The 15,134-nt window shown below is 38.9% G+C and overlaps 2 protein-coding genes across 13 annotated transcripts in view; one reads left to right on the plus strand and one right to left on the minus strand.

The window, feature by feature from the left end:
• The window catches only part of C5 (complement C5), a 29,294-nt gene extending 26,782 nt beyond the window's left edge, over positions 1–2,512 (minus strand). For 6 of the 7 annotated variants that reach the window (XR_007380657.1, XR_007380656.1, XR_007380654.1 and 3 more), the window contains exons 1-3: positions 2,364–2,511; positions 1,359–1,551; positions 552–714 (exon numbers count right to left, since the gene is read on the minus strand). Coding sequence is in view for 2 of the 7 variants with exons in the window: in XM_048966223.1 (XP_048822180.1) it covers positions 552–714; positions 1,359–1,551; positions 2,364–2,428 (421 nt within the window). In the remaining 5 variants the exon portion in view is untranslated. Of the gene's footprint in view, positions 1–551; positions 715–1,358; positions 1,552–2,363 lie in introns of all 7 variants that reach the window. The other variant, XM_048966224.1, reaches the window with a different exon arrangement.
• A 1,521-nt stretch (positions 2,513–4,033) lies between these two features.
• The window catches only part of CNTRL (centriolin), a 32,476-nt gene continuing 21,375 nt past the window's right edge, over positions 4,034–15,134 (plus strand). For 5 of the 6 annotated variants that reach the window (XM_048965757.1, XM_048965758.1, XM_048965759.1 and 2 more), the window contains exons 1-11: positions 4,034–4,289; positions 5,594–5,846; positions 6,264–6,397; positions 6,911–7,041; positions 8,142–8,283; positions 9,027–9,213; positions 9,310–9,503; positions 11,157–11,276; positions 12,070–12,295; positions 12,724–12,833; positions 13,079–13,273. In XM_048965757.1, coding sequence (XP_048821714.1) covers positions 5,627–5,846; positions 6,264–6,397; positions 6,911–7,041; positions 8,142–8,283; positions 9,027–9,213; positions 9,310–9,503; positions 11,157–11,276; positions 12,070–12,295; positions 12,724–12,833; positions 13,079–13,273 — 1,659 coding nt within the window. In that variant the 5' untranslated portion in view covers positions 4,034–4,289; positions 5,594–5,626. Of the gene's footprint in view, positions 4,290–5,593; positions 5,847–6,263; positions 6,398–6,910; positions 7,042–8,141; positions 8,284–9,026; positions 9,214–9,309; positions 9,504–11,156; positions 11,277–12,069; positions 12,296–12,723; positions 12,834–13,078; positions 13,274–14,074; positions 14,327–15,134 lie in introns of those variants that run through there. The other variant, XM_048965762.1, reaches the window with a different exon arrangement.

Genomic DNA, 15,134 nt, shown 5'->3' on the forward strand with positions numbered 1-15,134 from the left:
AAACCCAACAAAACAAGCCCATCGAAACCTAAACCTTTTACCTTATTTCTTTATTAGAGTTTTGTCTTTAATACTTATGGAATGTGCTTGATCTTTGGTCAGCACGCTGCCCAGACAATATTTATTCATGCTAGCAATGAAAGATCCTGCACCAATACTTTTCCATATTGAATCATCACAGTCAAAATAATTTTTACCATTGAAATCCCAGCATATCATTTATGCAGTAAAAGCAAGGATTCATGCATCTCTATTTCTACACAAACGTGTGTATTTTCAGTATGTTCTCAGGACAATTGAGAGGTGAGGACCCAGAGGAGAGGATATGGTGAGAAATTATTAATTTTTACCATATGATCAAATATTTCAAAGTATTATTCCGCTGATTAAAAAATTAAATAGTAGCTGATGGCAATACAACAACTCTTGATCATATGAGATCATATGAGCCAAGAGTTTAAGGACATTTATATCTGAATTCCTTGGCAATCTGTAAATGGCTTATAAAATACAAATAATAATAGCAGCCAGGAGAAATGAGCATTACTTACCTGACTGATCTGGAGTATAAATTGGTTTGTCTGTGTGAATAAAAAGGAATCCATTCTCGTAGGAAACAGGGATTTTTTTTAAACCAGTAAAATGTGGAGAAACAGCTTCCAAATACACATACTTGACTGAGTCCTCTGGGCCTGCTAGATCAGTTGGCTGAAGCTGGGAGAGAACAGTTAAAGAATATTATTATATTTTTCAGGTAGATTTTCTGCACTATTTCTTGTCAAGAGGTGGGATGAATTTGGATGAACAGGGAAGCAGAGGTGAGAAGCAGCTCCTGGGAGGCGTCACCTCGAGTTACACCTCCCTGGTGATCACAGTTCAGCAAAAATCTGTTGTCAGCTTTCAGTAAAACCTGCTGAGCTTCCTGCTCCCTTGGCCTCAGGTCATCAAGGTTTATGGTTACATCTAAGTTCCTTTAGAGCTTATCAGTGCCAAACATGATGAAACTTTGTTATATTTTGGTTTACTCTGAATGCTCAGATGAGGCATCTTGTCCATAACAAACACATCTCCATTCCTTCCTCTTTATATTTTTAATGCTATTGAATCTGATAATGTTTCTGAAATAATTTGATTAAATTATTTAACTTTGATTTCATTCCTCTGCACTAGCTTTATCCAATATAATTTCAATTTCAGACAAACTAAAATAAAAGAAAGTACACAAAGCAATTTGAGGAATGAGGGCTGTAGGCTTCCCCTCCCATTTTAAGCAACCGTAAACTCAGTACAGTCTTTTCTTAAGACTTCCAACTAAATGCAACAATAAAAACATGCCAAGAAAAGTCAGAATTCCTTACTGTTACAGTTACAGAATTTTGGAAGTTGTTGTCTGGATTTAAATAAATGTGGCCAGAAGAATAAGCAACAAGCTTATCTGGAAAGCTTCTTAAGGCAAGATTGACTGCAAATTCATTTTCATAGCCAAAAGCTTGAACTACAACTTTCTCAGATGTCCCAACTCGAAAGACTCTTGGTGCTGTAAGGACGTATCTGTATATGAAATGTAAAAAAAAAATAAAAGGGTAATGGAGCTATACTTTCATGTTTCTTATTTTCATTTGCAATTCACTTACATAGACACTGCCAAAACCAACCCAAATGAACCCTTAAAATGTTAATGCTCCAAACAGTACACTTGCATAGTTTTCCCACCAGCACAGCTCTTACTAGAATAAATGGGGCAATTTACAGTAAAGGCAAATGTGAGCAAACTTCTGTAGGATTACTCTAATTTCTTCAGTGCTTTATAAATTGAAGTATGCATTACTCCACAAACCAGGCTTTATTACATGAATACAGAGTCTATCTCAAATATATATGAAGTGCTGCTGAACAATAAACATTCATCTTTTTCTGAAACACCAAGAGCACTATGATTGATTCCTTTCTTACACACCACTGTTAACAGAAGAACCAAAAGCATTGCTGAATACAACCACAAAATAGACATTTAAATAAGAGCTTTCCTCCAACCTGCAGCATAGTATCTGTCTTCAGGCACTACAGAGAATCCAGTGAGCACAGGCTTCACTTTTTTCCATATTTATCTTGTCATCATGTTAAGAATTCATTGCAGGTAAGGAGTTGACTCTACGTCTTTTGCTGACAGCAAATAGAGCAATTAGAGATGCATCAGCCCTTTTTCTAGTGTTAGCATAAATCAGTGAGCTTTGCTGTGAGAACATGTTTATTTGGATAGCCTCTGTTGTAGTGCCTCTACTGAAATTCTGCACCTATTCACCTAATACAGCTGACAGCAATCAAGTAACATTTCCAGTAAACACTGCATTTGTTTTACTTACGTTTTTTCTTGGCTAAAAGCTGTTCCAGAAAATACTAAAAGAAAAAAATATATTAAAATAGCCATAGTGCCTCAATCAGCACACCCACAATGCCAACAAGTCAGGATTAAACTATGTTTCACTGCTGCTGCAGATGAACAAAAATACCACTGACAGTGGTGATACATGCCACTCGCCATTAATAATTAACTGCAGGTCTTGCTTTTACTGAAATGTCATTGCCCTTCCAAATTCATTAACTCTCACACAATTCTGAGCAGCTAACGTCAGGATTTTTATTTTTTTTTAGTTTAGGATTTAAAATATTTAATATATACAGAGCAATTCTGTATCAACCCTAACATTCTCCCACTAGATAAGTGCCTAGAAATTCCTTTTCAGAGGTAGCAAAAAACAGTCTGATTCTGTTTGCTCTTCAGAAAAGCAATCTTTATTTAATCACAACCAATACGATTTCAAACTTTCTTCTGAAGAAAAAGAAAAAATCATTTGAATTATATTGACCACACTACCCTGATATTTCTCAATCAGAAGCTTTCCTTTTTTTTTTTATTGTTTGTTTTGAAATAACTTTTCACTTGCAAATGTCTCTTAGCTACTGGTATTCCTGTAGCTGGCATTCCTTTTAGCTACTGGTATTCCTGACTGACAACTTTCTGAGTACATACATTGCAATGTGAAAACATTAGGGGGTGGTATATCTACAACACCTACAGCCATAAAATGTATCTGCAAAAAAAAAAAGGGAAAACAAAATAAAAACACCAAAATTCAAACCTTTGGTGTAAAGACTTTCCACACTTCATATGTAAGCATAGGACCTAAGGAAAAAAAAATTAACCTGAAACATTAAGTTGAAGTTGTGCAACTCAGCCCAAGCTTAAACAAACACTGGGTGAGCTCTTACGGGAAAGATTGGCTCAAAGCTATTTCTGGTCAATATGAAAACAAAGCAGGAGGCAGCAGGAGGCTTCACAACTACCCAAAGTTATCAACGATAAGGAGAACATCACAGTATGGAATATAAGCTTATGAAATGTTAAGGTGGTGATTTCATTAAATCAATGGCTTCAGTATCTATTGCTAATTAATGAACTAGGAGAATGCTTGTGAGAGTGGAAAGTAAAAAATAATAATAATAATAATAAATAAATAATGCTGTAAGACTTTAAGTTCCAAAAACATTTTACAATAGCATTTTTAAACCTGTGGTAGTTACAAACTCCATGGTAGATTTTCCCATACTCCTCTTCAGGTTTGTTTCACAGTTCTGTTTCACAGCTGGACACACACTCTCAGCTCACACACAGGCCAGGACTGTTAGGAGACCTTTATTTAAGCACTTGCGTGAAAACAATGTGTTTTTAGCTGTTTCCCATTCATCGTGACCAGAGTATTGTAGATTCTACTCACGAGGCTCCACACCGAAGTCCACCTAAAGCAATTTTAGAGGCTAAAACGTGATACACGCATATCGCACATATAAAACAAAAGCACTATTAATAGCAAATACTTCGTTCTGTATGCAGTAAGCCAGGCTTTAATGAAAACAAAACACCTAAAGGTGAGCAGCGAGTAGGCGCTCAGATTCCTTCAGCGCGCGCTGAGGCGGACATGCCGGCGGGAAAGCGCTGAGGGGCGTGGCCTCACGAAGCCCCGCCCCCGATCCCGTTCACCCATCGCCGGCCAACGACCAAACAAAATGGCGGCTGCTGGGCTCCTCACGCCGGGGTCTTAAAGGAGCCGCGTCGCCTCGGGCCTGGCGGTCGGCGAAGGCGCCGGCTGTTCGAAGGAGGAAGGGAGGCGGTAGAAGTGGGCCGCTAAGAGCCGGGGTCTTCGCACGGGGGTCGCTAGGAGGCCACCTCGTCCTCCTACGCCGAGCGGGAAGCGGCGAAGCGGCAAAGCGGCGTTGCCATGTCAACCCAGGTAATCAGCACGAGGCCTGAGAGCGGCCGCTCTTGGCGGGAACCGCCATCCCCTCAGCGAGCGCCGCCGCCTCACCGTGGGCTGAGGGAGCGGTCCTGCCGCAAACCTGGGGCACGGAGCTCTGCCTGGGGCTGGGGGCAGCACCGCGGTCGCTCTCCCGTCAGGTGTGGGCGGGCTGTAGGCTGTGGGGCCCTCGGGCTGTCTGCGAGGTGCGCCCCGGGGTCGCGGCCACGGCCCGGTTGTACCCGTGCATGACTGCCGTCCTTTAACAAGGGAGTTCTGGTGGGCTTTGCATCACTGGAGTGCAGTACTTTCCGAGAAATCTCATTAAAATACCTGACTGCTTTTCCTTAAAACACGAAGGCGTTTCCCGTAGATGCTTTTCACTTGGTCTTACCATCTTCCATCTCCTCTGTCCCGGATGAGCAGTGTCCCCACACAGTAAGACTGAACAGTGGCCTTTACTTCCGTTCTTTTCTTATTTATAAAGGTTCAGTGAAAAAATCCATTTAAATGACAGAAAATCTTATAAGCTTTCTGTAGTATGAGTGCTTATACATTGTGTCGAAGTTCCCACAATAGCATATGCTTCTGAAAGGATGTTTGAGAGTGTGCTTTCTGCTTGTCCTGGTGAAACTCCGTCCCTGGGAGATGGTTGCTATGAGGAAGGACTCAGAGCAGAGCGTGGCTCTTTCTGTGCTTGTCCCTGGGGAAACCACATTCTTCTTTGGTGGAAGCTTCTACTGACAGTTCTCTGGAACTCCCACACGGCCACAGGACAGCTTGTTGGTAGGAAAGGAAGCACTGTGTCAGTGCTAGACTTCTTTTTAATTTTATTTTTTTCTCTTTTACTTGTAGCTGCTTTTTTAGCTGCAGTTTGGTGATTTCTAGCCTTAGTAAAAGCAGTTGGGATCCTAATTGTCTCCTGTTCTCTACCAGTTATGTTACTCTGAGCTGAGTGTCTCCAGGCGCTGTAAGCCGTAAATTGCAATACAGTTACCCAGATGAAGGTTGTGCTTTGGGATAGCAGAAGTAAACAGCTATAGCATTCCTCTAGATATGTGTTAGCCCATGAAGAATGGAAGCTGTCACCCACTGGAGAACTAGTTTGAACGTGTTTTTTGGCAGCCTATTATTGCTAGAAATATTTCTTATGCTAAAAAGACAACTTTTCAAATATCACCTCTGCGTTGTCTCAAACTGTCAACAAGCACCTAAAATTCTTAAACAACATACTTCTGTTGGCAAGCAAACACTAAGAGTTCAGCTGATGCAGGTAATTATGTTTATTTATTTCCTTACAGATACTGATCAGATGATATTCTATATTTTTGGCAATGAAGAAAAGCTACTTAAAAAAAGAATTATGTGGAAAATCACAGATGTCAGCTTTTCGGACACCTACTCCAATGTCTTCTGTTGGTTCAGGCACCAGATCATCATCTCCCCTAAGCCAACAGGCTTCTCCACCTGCTCGCAAAAGTAGGGCATGGCAGAATCAACAGCTTGATACTACAGCAAATGTAGAAGCTGCTTTTGAATCTAAGTTTTATGAAGGTAAAAGTATGCACTAAAACCACAAAAAGCCCATGTTCTGTGAACTTTGTGATAGTGGTTTAAAGATAAATGATTTGTTGGAAAGAAACATGAGAATTTGCTTTGCTGTTTTGATGCTCAAATGTGTCAACAAAAATAATAGTGGATCTGTATAGGAAAACAAGATTTTCACTCCTTGAAGTCTGCTCCAGGGGGAGAAGAACACTGAAGATGTAATATGTACTGTGTCATTTTCGGAAGAATACAGCCGCTTACTCTAACATGTCATTTCCTGTAAAAGCTTCTGGTGTGCTGTTTCTTCTCATGTGGGGGAGAATAATTTTCAGTGCTTTTCCTGTATTCAGTGTGAGGTACAAGATGAATATAACAGTCACCAGTTCTTTTACCGCTGAAGGTAGTTTCTCTGTTTAATTTCAGATGAAAATGGTGTCAGTCCAGGTGTTCGGTACATTACAGAACCCCTTATAAAAAGTCTGTCAAAACAGGAAAATTTGGCATATATAAGCTCACTGAATCTTTCTTCACCACAGGATGGGGACAAGAAATTCAAGGTAAGTTACTGAACGTAACTGGTAATAAAACAAAGTGTGTGTATAATATGTGTGTGTATATAGCATATTCAAATAAAGATGTGTTTGTAAGTGGATATAAATAGTTATGCTCTGTTGGCCTCCTTCTATAACCAGCTTCTGTCAAAATAAAAATGATAGAATGTCAGTGGAGACTTCTGTGCAAAAGAAGGTACCATGAATCAATTACAATGAAGTTTAGAGCATTAATTTTTTAGGGTTTGAATTGTGGTGGTATTTTTTTTGTTTTTGTTTTTTAAATAGCAAATTCCCTTTAATGTAAGTGAAACTGATTCAGTGCAAACTTAAAATCTAGTTTTCTTTCTCCAGTATTACAGAACACTGAATTTAAGACTTTTTGAATTCAACAATGAAACTGATTATGTTAGAATAATGCACTTTTTTAATGAATGTGTTTGTTAAAAATATAAATCTGCCTCATTTAAAGAAAAAGCTAAAGCTGCAGTTCTAAGGGGTAAATCTTCTGTTCTTCAGTACATAGAAAATTTGGAAAGATGCTCTAAACTAGAGAGACTGAATCTAAGTAACAATCAAATAGAGAAGATTGAAAAGCTGGATAAGCTGTTGAAGTTGCGTGAACTCAATTTGTCTTACAACAAGATCAGGTAAGCAGAGATGCTGCTTAAAGCTTTGAAAACTCCAGATATGACAGAGCTGACACTGTTATTGTTTGAGTGGGAGCTGAGAAGTATGGACAGCTAAATAGCATTTCCCATCAGTTACATGTCAAGACTATAAAGCTTCAGTGAACTCTTATTTCATAGAAGCTTGTGGCTTTTAATATCTTCAAAACGTATCTAAAGAAGGAGTTTTGAGAAGTGCTGTATTTTCTGTTATCGGAAGTTGAAGAGAAATGGTTGAAGCAATAGTAAAATTTTGTTTCCTTTACTATCTTTAGTTACTAAGTTTGATCTTTACATGGGATCAACTTTGTAGAGAAGTTGCAGTGTTGGCTGAGAAGTTAACAGTAGGAAATAAACAAGCATTTCTACACGTTTACATTCATACAACTTCCTCATTTAACAGGAATTGAAAAGGTCAGAGTAGTTTTTAGCTATTGCTGCATGTTTTCATTGTATATTGTTTTCATTCACTTTCATTGTAGACAACTGGTTTTTACTTCAAGAAGATTAAGGCAACGAGCATTTTCTACCCCACTTTATGATACTCATCTCTTTAGATTAATGCCCAGGGAAACTTCAACCCAGCATTTTCCTCACTAAGCAGTTCAGTATTTTAATGAATATACTTAAAAAGTAGTTCTTTACAGCATCAGTTTAAGTTGATTCTTGCTTTTATATGGAAAAAATGTTTATTTTGGTTCAGCTGTGTCACGTAAATGTGCAACTACATTTGGAGGATAAGAAGAGCAAAATGGGTATATTAAAATGGCATAATCACTTATGTAAATAAGTTTTTAGTGGAGAGGTGTAAAAATGAGACTTTGGTCACTGTAATAGAACATTGCTGTAAAATTGTTGGGTTTATTTGTTCATAGCCTTACCATAATATGTGAAAGCAAGATATTCTAATTTTGTTTGAACTGTGAATCCATTGTTCATTACAATGTTTGTTACAGTGCTGTTGTTTGCTGTTTCTTGAATGGTAATTAGTTGAAATAGATTTTCCATATCTTAACCATAATGCCTCAATTGCACTGTGAATTTTTATGTGCTTCACAATGAGTTTTGTGTCTTATTTTCAGTAAGATTGAAGGCATGGAACATTTACGTAACCTACAAAAGATGAACCTTGCAGGGAACGAGATTGAGCACATTCCTGTGTGGGTAGGGAAGAAACTGAGATCCCTGCGCATCCTTAACTTGAAACAGAATAAAGTATCATCAGTAAGTGATCACACTTAAGGAACAGTCTTTTGATGAACTGGTAAATTTATGTTGTTTGACCTACTCTGAATCACTCAGTGTCTCTTAGTACAGTTGTTGTGAGCCTACCAAAGCTGGTTCTTAAGGATAAACTCTCCTGTTGTTCCAGTTATTTCAAGTGTAAACATGCTTTGTTTTCAAAATCTTACAGTTTCCTGAAGAAGTGGGAAAAGTTTGCAGATGTGATGCCTTTTTCATGTGGTGGTGTCCCTTACGATAAGCGGATTTCAAGTTTTGGGAGACATGCAGATAATATACTTGTTTTTGTATTTAGGGCATGACTAAATTTACTTCTGTGGTCCAGGTTAATTTCCATGTTTTATATAAACAGAATGTCTATGAAATTAAGTCAGTAGTACAGTTTCTGAAATAGTCATCGTATTTAAGAAGAAAGATAAACCAGCTTTGAGTACCTTCTTCAGTTAATAAAATCTCCTTTCTCATGAACCAGTCTGAAGGAATGGAAGTTGGGTGTATCCACAGGCTCTGTGATCTTGGATTTCCCAAAATCAATCTTAATGAAATTTGCTCTTTTTGCCTTTTTTTTTTTTTTTTTTTTTTTTTAATGGAAGAAACAGGTTGATTTTTAGGCAGTTATTTGCTATGGCTCTACCTTGTAATATCTTATACAATCAAATTCAGTGATGTGTGGGTTAGTTGTTGTTGGAGATGTCTAATCACTGTACCATTTGCCTTTCATTTAGCTTCATGAAGTAGCTAAACTGAAGCCTCTACAAGATCTGACTTCTCTGTTCCTTGCTGGTAATCCAGTTGCCAGCCTGCCTCACTACCGCTTGTACGTCATATTCCACTTGCGAGCACTGGAGAACTTGGATGGGCAGCCAGTGACAAATCGTGACAGACAGGAAGCTCTACAGAGGTTTGATTTAGGTAATAATGTTGTATTAGAACTATGGTAAGTGACACCAAATGAATTTAGCTGGAAAAGAGTTCTATTTGAATGGCTTCTTTTACTTCGTTTTTCAGAAGAGATAGAAAAATTAGAGAGGGAGTTAGAGAACGCAATACAAGAGATGGAGAACCTTAAACTTAACCAGTCTAAAGTACTTGAGCAGCTTCACCATCAAGATGAGGTCAACAAATCATTACAAGAAAAAACCTTGCAGCAGAAGCAAAGCTGTGAAGATCTACAAAGGGATGTGGATACCAAAAATGAACTGGTAAGATAATCATTTATTTGGAACAGTTTTGTTATCAGAAACAGATGCCAGTGGGAGAACTCAAATGGCTGTAGGATTATGCTAAGAATTAAGACGAGTATTTTGGAAGACGTAAGTTAAGGCACTAAAGAGTGTTTTCAATATTCCTTCTGTGGAAAAAGTAAGTATACTGAACCAGCAGTCAGTACCAGTCTCACAATTTATAGTTTATAGAAACTTTTTATCTGTAGTAATAGGTTTTTTTACTTGATAAAAGATTAAGCTGCTCTAAATTATCTGTGTACTGAATCTCCTTTGTTCAGAACTTTAAATGGTGCTGTATTGAGGGGGGAAAAGGTTCACTATTTTTATAGTAACAAGCTATGCATACAAGTTCTACTCTAGTAATGCTTCTTTTTCCAGGCCAAGTGTATTCGTTTTCTTGTATTTTCTTTACATCATCCTAAAACTTGCATCTGACAGTTGTCTTTCATTGGTAGCTATAAAATGCAAGATTTGTACCATGGCCCTGGAAAAACTCCTGTTGACTGGAGAACACTCAGTTGCGAATGACTTTCTGGGAGTGCAATGTTTGGCTTTTAATCTTTCTTGTTAGCCTTGTCCTCTCGTTTTATCCTTCAGATTCTCTACTGCTAATATTTATGTAGCTCTTTCTTGTGTTGAACATACTTACTAACCAGTGGCCTATTCCTAAAAGGCAGTTTTCATATAGTGAGATTTGGCAGCAGATATTTTGCAATGTAGCCCCCTCTTATCCTCTGGATGACAAACTCTGCTTGCTTCTCTCTCCCTGTAGCTGTGCACTGGTTTGTCACAGTCCCTTTCCGCAGAGCCTTTATTCCTCACTGAAGGTAGCCTGCTGTGCTCCTGGGTTGCATGCTTGTTTTGATTTCGAGGCTTTCTTTGCATGTTTAATAAAGTAGAAATGTTGTACAGAGGTCTGGTGAGACTGTATTCACTGTGTGGTTTTTTGGTTGTTGTTTTGTTTTTGCATGACATGTTTCTTTACAATCTTTCTTTAAGCCTTCTCTCCTTTATTCCAGTCTTACCTATTTCTTTTTCTCCAGTAGTTTTGCTTTCCACTGTCTATTGGAGTATTACTGCATGTTCTCCCTCAGGTATTCAGCACAGAAAGTTGATTTAAAAGGGAATCACATGATAGACCTCTTTAAAAAAAAAAAAATAATAATAAAAAAAAAATTCCTAACTAGCCCAAAGTTAAACTAAAATGAAATGCTTAGGCTTTATACACATGACAATGGAGATAATACTTTTTTTTTTTTATATACAGTTTAAGACTGTTAGAAATAAGATCTCATTTCTCATTAATAACAGCAAATATATTCAGTATAGATTTTGCTAAAGGTCTGTACCCAAATTACTCCTTGGAGTTAGAGACATTCTTTCAAACCTCTCATGCTTCTAAACTTAAGAGACCTTTCATGTGATCATTTGTGTTGTACTGTGGAATTTGTCTGCTCTTAGCTGTCATGTTGTACCTTGTAATGAAGTGGCACTTTGTGATGTCCTCGACCCAAAATACACCATCTTTCTTCTAATGTGAACTTTGTTTTGAAATCAGTGTTCTGTATTGAATGGTGATAACAATGAGAATTCAGTGAATGCATCTTCCTTTGCTTACTGATTCATTAGCTAAAGCAGAAAACAATGGAGCTGACACGAGCTTGCCAGAAGCAATATGAGTTGGAGCAGGAACTGGCATTTTATAAGATTGATGCAAAATTTGAGCCACTAAACTATTTTCCATCAGAGGTAATAATTTTAAACTTATGGATCTTTTTGATTTCTTTTTCTCTTTCTTTTCAGTTGCTTGGAAAATACCAAACTTCCATAGTTTTTCTTTTGTTCTAATAGATAGAGGTCTACAAGGAGTTCTAAAATACAAAAATCTCATTCTAAAACCATAGGTTACATGATTTGATCTAAAGTGAATCTTGAGTGACCTTTAACTTGCTGAAAATTAGTACACGTACATTTTAGCTGAACAGAGTCAGTGAACAATCATTTCATTCTTATTAATGATTAAGTAAATGATCGCTTTCATTTCTGGCTTAATTTTGGAGGCCCTCTCAGTCTGAAAAACTGTACAAGCCAGAATGATCTTCAGTTAAACAACATCTTAGAATTTCTCCCTTTTCCCCACCTAATGAATGAAGCTAACATTTGTGATACTTGCAAAATTAAAATCATTGGTGAGTCTGCACAAGAAACAAAGACCACTGAAACGTAGCTAAAAAAATTCATCATTCACGATTAGTGAAGTTTAAATATTTAAGTGTAACAGTGTAATGGACTGAGTATGGTCTGTGTTACTTCTACATCTAAAATGTTAAGAAAAAGTCCTCCAAAAGTTAAATACCCTCTTGCATTATTGACCACTGGCAACAAACTGAGCAGATCCCAAATACAAATGTATCTGCTAATAGTCTGTTCATTTGTAATGGCACTGTAAGAGTGTTTAAATGCATTCTGTGAGCTGACAGCAACCCTGTTTCTGAGGCAGATGTGTAAGTGACATAACAGCTGTATTGCTTTAACACTGCAGGATGTTGAGCTTGACAGCGTCCCTGGTGAAAGCCCATACATTGGTAAGGCCAGGTACAAAAGAAACATGTTTATAACAGAAGGCTACATTGCTAGTAAAGCTCAGCAAATGGGAACTGGAAAAATGCAATCAGACGAAAATGATCTGTGTATGAAATCCCAGCTGGAACCTCAGTTTCAAACTCTAGATGAGCAATTGGAGAGTAAAGAAAAAAAGATTCATTCAGGTAATTTTTTTTTTTTAATATTAAAAAAAGTAAATATAGCAGTATTTATTCTACTGTTGGAACTGTTGACATGTGTTTGACAAGAGAATGGCAACAGTGTATCAAAGGCTGTAACTGCTGTTGCTTCTCAACCCTGTAATTGATGATATCGTGGGGTCAAAAGTGTTTCATACTGAATTATCTTAAAATAATAGCAAAAAATCTTGTAATAATTACAGTTGATATAAAAGAATGCCAGGGGAGTCTCCCCTCTGATCTGTCAATTGGTGTCATTCACATTAAAAACTGGATCTACTCTGTGAGTAATGGGGATTAGCTTTGATTATCACTGCTTAAAGAAAACGCATTCTGATTTTGCTGATTAGTGAAAAATGAGTCAGTGTTGTATGGCACATTAAAACATACGTGTGGCTTTTTTTTTTCTGCAGCACAAAGGAGATTAGAAGAGCTGCAAAATGCAATAGGAAAAGCAGAGCAACAAGTTTTGGAAGTAACAGGGGAACTGCAACAACTGGAGGGTGCTCTGGCTCAGAAAAAAGTACGCAAAGGAGTTTCTATGTGGATAGGAGGGGAAAGTGGCTGAAACAGTGATCATGCAGAAAACACAGCTGTGTTTCTCTCCCCATCCTTTTTTAAGGGGCCATTGTACATATGTGCAATGAAGAACCAAATAATTGGATCATATTCAGACAAGCTGTTGGGCTAAGCTGGTTTAATAGCTTCTTGATCAGCTTCTTATTTCCAGTATAACCGTTTCAGCCAACCTCCTGCTGCCATCCCCAGGTCTCACAGGCCAACAGGGAGGATTTGGAGCAGCAGCTGAGTAAGAAGATACAAATACTGCATCAGCTACGAGAGGAAGCCTTAGCACTGGAGAAACAAATGGAGAATCAGAAAAGAGAAATAGGGAAGAAGCAGAAAGAGCTTGAAGGCTTGAAGAGTTCTCTTGCTTCTGTAAATTCTAAAGATCCAAGACATGTGAGTAAAACCACAATCTTCAGTTTTCATTTGCTATCTATATTCACAGACTGAGAAATGTAGTTAAGTGGATTATACGTTATTTAGCTACTTAGCAATGTCTGTGGCAGTCAGGAGAACTTGCTTCATCTGTTACTCAGAACACATACAACTCCTCAAACCTAAAACCAATTGTACAACATCTGAGCAACCATTTTCAGTGCACGTCACACATGGAAGCTGCTCACGCTTTAAGAACTGGGTCTTTATGATTTGTACAGACCTGCTGTGAGCCTTGGAAGCAGAAATTTTCTGCTTTCAGTAAAATCTTTTCTAATTCTGAAAAGATCTCTAATAGCACTTTGGTAGGGACTAATAACCTTCCTGTGCTGCCCGTGGCCTCCTGCTGTTCCTGGAAGGCTGCTCTGTGTCACTTGTTGCAGTTAGGGAGCAAAGCTGGCACCAGGCATTGCCATAGCTTGACAGCCACCTTCTTTTGTGCTGCACAGAAGCAAAACTAACGATATCTGAGCTACTTACTGTGTTCAGCAACGGCAAATGTTTACACAACTATGAAATCGAATTTTTTTTTTCTTTATAAATACTGTGTTTTTCGTTTTTTAAAACAACACACTTTTTAAAACAGAGTTTTTCAGGCCAGCTTGACACCCTGACGCACACAAAGTCAAAACGACTTTCAGCTCCGTTCCCGTTTCGAGCCGAGCCGCGCAGCCACTTTCAAAAAATGCGTTAAGGCCGGCAGAGCTGGGCGCGCTCGGCACGGAGCCCAGGCCCGGCCCGGCCCCTCTCGCCGCCGCCGCCGCGCTCCGAATCACGGCGCAGGAAGCCCGGCCCGGCCAATCGCCGCGCTGGTGCAGGAGGGCCGCTCCCGGCTCCCCGCTCCCTCCCGGTTCCCCTCGGCCCCCCGCTACCTCCTGCTGTTGGGGCGGCCGAGGAGCGGGAGGTGATGCTGGGTATCGTGCTGGAGGCGGCGGGGCGATCGGACTGACTTTAGAGCGGGGGTGGGGCGGCCCTGCACGTGATCCCGAAGGAAGAAGAGACAAAGGCAAAGCTGTAAGTGTTTGTTGTTTTTAAACAGGGCTCCTGTAACATCCAGCAGCTGCGGCAAAGTGACTCAGCAGCAGCAGCACCTCGGCTTGCTTTCTGCTTGTTGAAATTTCACTTCTGAGAGCTGAAGGGTAGTTTGTTATTAACAGGTGGCAAGTTGAATTGTGCTGATGGAAGGGTTAAAAGTAGCTTTCAATGCATTAAAATAGAGAAATCTACTTTTTTTCCCTTAAACAATTACTTTGTTGCAGGAGGAACTTTACAAGCAAACATTTTGAGAATGCACGCTTCTGTTAGCTTGATTTCTTTTTCAAGTAGAAAGGAGAAAAGTGCTGTTTTTTACGACAGTATAAATGATGTACTTTCCTGAATTCTATGGTATTTAAACTGCTTGTAATTTTGTCTGATGGGAAGCATATAGCACCATATTGTATTGATAACATGGTTTTGTACACAGTTGACGTGATGAGTTAAGTTCATACAAAATACATGTGCAGTCCTGATGAAATCAGTGTGAACTATGGAATTGCTGTGGAACAGGGGCATTTCTCAGAAATACAGAAATGGTTCAGCTTGAAGTAGAACTTGGCTATTAAGTTAGAATGACTTGCTGCATGTTCATGGTATTTTCCTTTGGGTGGTGACCTGACACGTTGTGCTGGGAAGGCAATGCACGATGATAGGATAAGGCTTCTGGGGGAAATCATGTTTGTTCTTGACTGAAAGAGGAAATAGTACAGCAGGAAGAAAGGTAATAGTGACAAATACTGATTTATAAGCTCACACCTTATACAACATGCCTTAGCAAGGGGGC

This window comes from Lagopus muta, chromosome 19, assembly GCF_023343835.1.
Source record: "Lagopus muta isolate bLagMut1 chromosome 19, bLagMut1 primary, whole genome shotgun sequence".
In the NCBI taxonomy this organism is placed as follows: domain Eukaryota; kingdom Metazoa; phylum Chordata; class Aves; order Galliformes; family Phasianidae; genus Lagopus; species Lagopus muta.